The sequence below is a fragment of the Poecilia reticulata genome, linkage group LG23 (genome assembly GCF_000633615.1).
Source record: "Poecilia reticulata strain Guanapo linkage group LG23, Guppy_female_1.0+MT, whole genome shotgun sequence".
NCBI lineage: Eukaryota > Metazoa > Chordata > Actinopteri > Cyprinodontiformes > Poeciliidae > Poecilia > Poecilia reticulata.
Genome location: NC_024353.1, coordinates 4,392,186 through 4,399,075, shown reverse-complemented (window position 1 = coordinate 4,399,075; position 6,890 = coordinate 4,392,186). Strand labels below are relative to the sequence as shown.

Below are 6,890 nucleotides of genomic sequence, written 5' to 3'. Positions count from 1 at the left end.
GGGGGGTTGGGGTTGTACTGAGTGAAGAGACGGATGAACGTTTGAAATGCGAGGCAGTGTCCAGTCTAAAAAGGGAGAGAGCGTAAACTGGGGATAAAAGGAAAGCTTTCTCGCGCGTACATGAAAATTTTACACCCGCGTTCTTTCCACTTGAGCATCACTCGGGAGTGGACATCTGCAGAGACCACCAGTTTGATGGCTGAATATTTCAACGATGCTTTGAAGCTATAGAGATGGCTCACTTTATTTCCAACTAATTTAAATATAAAAATATAAATATTGCAACAGGGCTGTAATTAAAAAAAATATGCCTGTGTGTATTTTTTTATTTTATTTTGAATATTATCTTAATAAGACCTGTTTTAGAATAGAATAAAATTGAATTATCTTGCCTTCATCTGTCAGAAGACTTGGGGATTCTCACTGGCTAATTTATTGAAAGCAGATCTCACAATTCTGCAAGATAACACCATCATATTTTTTTTTACTTCTTTATGGAAAAAAAGTTATTATTAAATCTCTGATCTTGCTTCCGTCTGATAACCTTCTAATGGCCTGTGCAGGTTTGCATCACCAATTTCACCCTCTCCCTCTTTCTTCAGTCAACAGACGTTTACGTGTTGTAGTACTAAAGCATGTGGCTCTCCATGTGACTTCTCTCCTGATAAAACCAGATTTTCACACTTTGGAGTCTTTTATTCGCAACTTAATTACCACCAGCAGTCTGACATTGGGCCAGGTACCAAAGGATTTAAGCAGGCAATTTTTCATCTTCAAATTTGGGCTAGACTCGACCTGTCTCTAAGTTGCTCTGAATAAAACGCTGGAAAAGATTGCTTACCTCCAACTGAATGACCTTCAGATACATTTATTCTGTCTTTGTTTTTTATTTTATGCTTTGTCATTTTGAGGTGATTTAAAAGTAAAGAAAGCTTTGCTTGTTTTGATCTTTTCTGGCTAAAGAAAAACCCCACGCTAAAATGAAGTGACTTGTGGTTGTGTGGACTGGAGTCGTCAGTTTTTAGACAAACATTGGATTTTTCATTTATGGTAGCAATCATTAATTTTACTATTTGTAGTATGCTGTGTCTTGTAGGTGGTTAACTGCACTGCATTGATTGGTCAAATAGTACTTTAAGAACAACATGAAATTGGATTTTAGAGGAGATTAAAAGTATTTGTCCTTTACACGTAGTACTCAAGACAATATCAGCATGTTCATTCTTGCTAGATGTTTACTCATCACGTACACAAATTTTATTAGCTTAGTCATTTTTCATAATGCACTGGTGTATTTTTTCCATGATCAAACACCTACATAACAAACATAAACAACTGCAATTATTGAGTACTGCTGATATTTTCTATTTCACAGCAGAGAAAAAAAAAGAAATTGATCTACATCAAACCTGTTTTCATTAGAGAAAATTCCGACAAGTTGACTCTTTCAATAGGACCCTCTTAAGATATTGTCTTTTTTTTGTTTTTATTTAACACAGCAACCAAACGGTTCTTCACCAGTTCTGCTGCCCAGCCCCGGAGGCCCCTGAGGCGGAGACCTCCACTGCCTGTGTCCCCAGGTAAGATGATTTCCCCTCCCAGTAACATCTTCACAAATGTTTTGATTTTCACCTTTATTTACTTTCCGTTTTTGAGACCCTTTTCTCAACTGCGGCCTCTTCTCATGCATCCTGCTAGTAGCAGTGCTTCAGTAGCTAAACCCTTGTCCAGTCAGCTGCCTCAGAAGCGGTGTCTAAAGTTGAAGTGGTTGTAAACGCTTCAAGGTCTTGCAGGGAGGAAAAGCCCGAGTTCTCTTGCTCGAGTCTCTAAAGTCGCATGGCGGAAGAAGAAGCCTTCCAAGGATTTAGATTTCGAAAGGATTTTGTGCTTCTAAATTAAAGAAAAATATCGCATTCCATAAAATTCCTTTAAAGTTTTCATAATTAATTACTTTTAGGTCATTTAAAAAATTCGGCGTGCAGTTAGATGCGGATATTGTCTTGGCATTTTTAGATAGAGCTGACTGCTTGCTCGCCTTCCACTTTTGTTTACACAAGTGGAGTCCACCTACCGAGTTTCGCTGGAAATTATAGCATTCAACAAGCCAAGGCACATCAATAGCAATTAAGCCGTTCACCCGAAAATGGTTTGTTTGTCGCAGACTTCGGTTTTTCATAGGATTGCTTTGCTGCATTGTTCGAGCTTGGCAGAGGACAGCGGATAAGCAAACACACTTGGATAGCAAATCATAGCCCCTGCAATGCTGGACACAATAAGTGGCAAAAGGGCTGCAGACCGACAAACGCTGACGCAGACGCTCTTTAAACAAACTTATAGGCCTGCAAGGTGTGAAGGCAGCTGCATGAACCGATGTAAAAAATAAAAATAAAAAAGTTATATTAGAACCTGCTCGGATCAAAACTCAAAATGTATTTATTACACATTCATATTATGTGTACATAAACATTTAAGCTATTTTAAGTCTTGGAATTGATCAAAAACCAATCACACAATTTTGAAATCAATCTGAAGGATCAGTTCTCAACCTTTCCATAAAGTCATCAATTCTTCTAGATGAGGTTAGTAAAAAGAAGGCAGATCAATAAAACCTATAAGACAAAATAGCTACTGGAATCCAAAAAAAAGAAAGAAAACGTCTCCAAAATATCTTTGATTCCTTTTTCATATTCGTTCAAGAGGTCAGGCTTGCAATCTTTTAAAGCGAAGGTCTGGCATAGTTATTATTTGGCTTTTAGCCACGTGAATTAATTTACTTGCATACATTCTTGTAGTATATTGGGCAGAGTGTGCTTTAAAACTAGTACAGCAGCAGAAATGGAGGAGAATAAGAAATCTAGAACTGAAGGGAAAATTAAATGAGTTTTTTTCATTCGTTTTCAGGTTCTAATCTTTGTAAGAGCTGAGAAGCATTAAGCTTAGAGTTTTAGGACTCTAATGTCTTTTAGGATGTAGAAAAAGAGAAACATAAACTGAGGAGTGGAGCACTTTAATGCAGCCATAGGATTTAAACAAGAGCAAAAATAGAAATAGAAATAACCTTTATTGTCCCTCATTGGGGAAATTTTGGTGTGCCAGCAGCAAAGTGACAGGCAAGTTGGAGCACGTAAATTTACACAAAAATACGATTATTAAAACAGAACCTGGTATATAATACTATACATAAAGTAAATGCACAACATAAGAAATAATGTGCAATTATTAGAAATAGCAAAGATTAAAAAAGCCAAACAAATGAGTAGGATAATTTCAAAAATGTACAAAATGTGCAAAATGTGCTTGTGTGACTGCAGGTTGTCATCAGATTTCTTTACTTCAAAAAATAAAAAATGAACCAGTGAGCGAAAAACGTTTCCTCCCTCCCTTTAACCCTTGTGCATTCAAGGACTGAGGCAAACGTAGAGGACTATGGCAAATGATCCAAGTTTTATGTATCTTTAGGGTTAAAAATGGGGAGCAGGTGTTCCCATTGTTCAGGCATGTTCTCTAGACCTACTGGTAATGTCGGCATGAAAGGTTACGAAAGAAAGTGTGAGGCAGGGAAAGTTTGAGGAGGCCACGTCAGATCCGAGGTGTTCCTCTGCACCACACCAATCAAAAATGTGTCGCTCTTAACGGCTCGAACGGCTCATTTGCGCGGAAGGTGATTTCGAGATAGATGAGACGTGAAGGATGTAAAGTCGCGGATCAATCAGAGTTTATCGAGTCGAACTTTGCTTGATAAAAGGTGTATTGGGCTGTTGTGTTGTCTAATTGTCTTGTGCTCTGAAGGCCACTAACAAAGGCTTCAAGCAAGGAGCACAGCACAAGGTCCTCTGTAACTTTCAAGACTTTAAAACGTCCCCCTGGCAACCTCTGAAGCAAACCACTTCAAAGCAGGACCCCCTGGGGCTGAGACAGAAAGCAGCTTGTGGTTTTTTGTCTTTTTTTTTTTTTTGTTGTTGTTCTTGTTGCGTCTTATCTCTTTTTTAGAAAGCTGTATTCTGTTCAGGTTGATTTTCTGTATTTCCGCATTGTTGTCAGTAATTGGTTGATCATCCTTTCACGTGGCATCCCCCACATCCCAGCAACATAACTCCACACAGCACCCCCTCCCTCTCTCCCCACCACCCTTCTCGCCTCATTGCATCTGTCATCACTCATGCTCACTCCATTCGGGCTTGTCTCCACAATGTGGTCACACTGATTCCAAAAAAAAAAAAAAGGAAAAGAAAAAAGTGCAATACTTCCATGTTGGTAAAGTCTACTAATATGTGTTAAGACTGTCATAGTGCATCAGTGTGTGTAGAATAGGGACCTTCCCATGTTGGAAACTTGGTGAGCCTTCTTGTTGACACATGTAATGCATTTGTGTTCATGTGAAAAACAAACAAACCAAAAAAAAAAAAAGTGTATCATGTTGCATGCTTTGGCTTGGCAGTAATCAGGCATCCTGTAGCTCCCTGTCTTATCTGTTTTTGTGTGAGTGTTAAGTGTGTGTTTGTGCCGTGTGTCACTGCAGTGAACATGGCATGCAGTAAACGATTTAATATACAGCGCCTTGCAGACGTGTTGCTGTTCCTTTGGACACGTTTCCCATTTTGTCACAATACGACCACAAACTGATGTGTTTAATTGAGATTTTACGTGAAATAGCACCACAAAATAATAGCGCGCAGATGGAAAGTGAAGAATAATACTTTTTTTTTCATTTCATCAATCAATCAATCAAATTGTATTTGTATAACATTTCAGCAACAAGGCATTTCAAAGTGATTTACATAATAACAAACACAAAAACACAAAGTCATGCAACATAGAATCAACAATCAAAACAGTGTGCCATCGTTACATTCGTAAATGATTACGTTTCAAATACAACTAAACAGTCGGGTTTTTAGTCGAGATTTAAAGGACAACATGTGAAAAATCCATCATGAATTTATATTTGGCTTCCTGAGTCAATGTTTTATTTCATCGCCTTTTTTACTGGAATTGCATTTGCCATTCTTGTGTGGAAGGTCTTCACCAGATTTACGCATTTAAAGACAGAAACTCTTAACTTCTTCATTTCAATAGAACTCAAACTTCTTGCGATTGTGTGGAGGGAATTCTAAAACAGATTTTAGTGCCTGGACTGAGACTGGATTACGCTAACACATGAGTAGTCTTTGATCTAAACATGTATGTGTAGAGTTGTTAACCTGCTGGAAGATGAACCTCCATCCCAGCCTAAACTCTTTCGAAGCTCCTAAAAGGTTTTTCCTCCCGTAATTAAACTCCATCCATCTTCCCGTCACATTTGACCGGCTTCCCGGTCCCCGGTGAAGAAAAAGTATCACAACACGACGCTGCCGCTGTTTTTCACCGCAGAGATGGTGATGTATCTGATTAATGTACGTTGTGTAATCTCCAAGGGTTTTATAGAACAGCTGTGGATAATCTATCAAGATTTTATCGGGAAAATATTTGTAGAATTGTGCACTATTTTCCTTCAACATCAAAAGTATACTCTGTTTTGGGTTGGTCTTTCACATAAAACTTAAAATATATTGAGCTTTATGGTTGCATAGTGGAAAAAAAGAAGGAAAAAATCCAAATGATATCAACACTTTTGCAAGGCACTGTAGTTAAGGAATACATATAACACTGTAACAGATCATCAAGGCCAGATTGAACAAAATCTTGAGATATTTTATCAACTTTTTTTTGTACTTGTGAGGAAGTTTTTAATGTTTTCACAGGGCAAATCTCTGAATTAGCATATAAAAAACTTCCTTGCGTCTTTCACATATACCGACTTAAATTTTATGCTGGTAAAATTTTAAAATGAGCCATAGAAATGATGCATAGTGCATGATTTCCATAAATGCTTTTGCTGAATTTGCAAACTAGCAAAGCCTGAATAAATGTGTAGTTGTTCTAAATTGAATTTGAGCCCTATTTTCATTTAAAAATAACATTTGGGATTATCATTGATTGACAGTTGATGCTAGGTAGTGTTGGTAACTTCTTACATACTGAATAATATACTTTCATGTGGGTTGATTGACTTGTGAATGCAAGAAGACATGTAATGCATAGGATTCAGAACATGTATAAAAACCGGATCCTGATCCTGTTGTCCGGCAGAACTGAAATATTTCATGCGGAACTAGACCTCATTAACATAAAGAGAGAGCTCAACACCGCTGCTATTTTAGCACGTAACCAAACCGTCTTTCTCTCACTGGACATGTCAGAGAGATTTCATGATGATGTTTCATTTGCACTGCTGCTTCTGCCTCGAATAATTTCAGCCTCCGTGTCAAAGGGGGGTCAGTTCGGAAAAGGACAAAACTGGGAGCTGCAAGCAAAAGCCCGCTGCTCCGGTCGCCATGTTGCTTTTGGTAAACACCTGAGTTTTTTTGTCCTTTTGTTTTGTTGGATTAGTTAGAAACAGAAAAAAGGACCCAACTTGGTATGTGGGAAATCATTAAAAAGAGGGGAAAGTTTGAGCTGAAAAGAGAGGAGTCAGGTTTATGCTGTCACCTATAATGAGCACCCAGAGGAGGCCGAAAGCTCATCAGGGTCACCATCGCCAGGTCTAAAACGGGCGCCAGAGGGTTTGGAGACAGTGGCGGATTTGTATCCCGGCACATAACGTCACATCTATAATCGCGGATGGAGTTGGCTGATTGTCTGAGATGGCTACAGCCTTTCAATTAGTTGTGTGAGCCATCGTCTGCTGTGCTCTGCTTCGTTTGCACACGGGAGTTCTATTGTTACCTTTATAAGACCGCTGGGGAGCCGGGGCTCAGCTTTCTGCTCTGCAGCAAAAACAGAAGTGCTGCAGTCGACAAACAGGAGCCCAGAAACCTAATAAAAGGAGGGGGAATTTTAATTTAAATATA

General features: G+C 38.7%; 1 protein-coding gene across 6 annotated transcripts in view; it reads left to right on the top strand.

Moving 5' to 3' along the window:
• Positions 1-6,890, top strand: part of iqsec3a (IQ motif and Sec7 domain ArfGEF 3a) — an 88,944-nt gene that overhangs the window by 21,510 nt on the left and 60,544 nt on the right. For all 6 annotated transcript variants that reach the window (XM_008400649.2, XM_008400650.2, XM_017302799.1 and 3 more), the window contains one exon: positions 1,500-1,580. In XM_008400649.2, the coding sequence (XP_008398871.1) occupies positions 1,500-1,580 (81 nt within the window). The remainder of the gene's footprint in view (positions 1-1,499; positions 1,581-6,890) is intronic.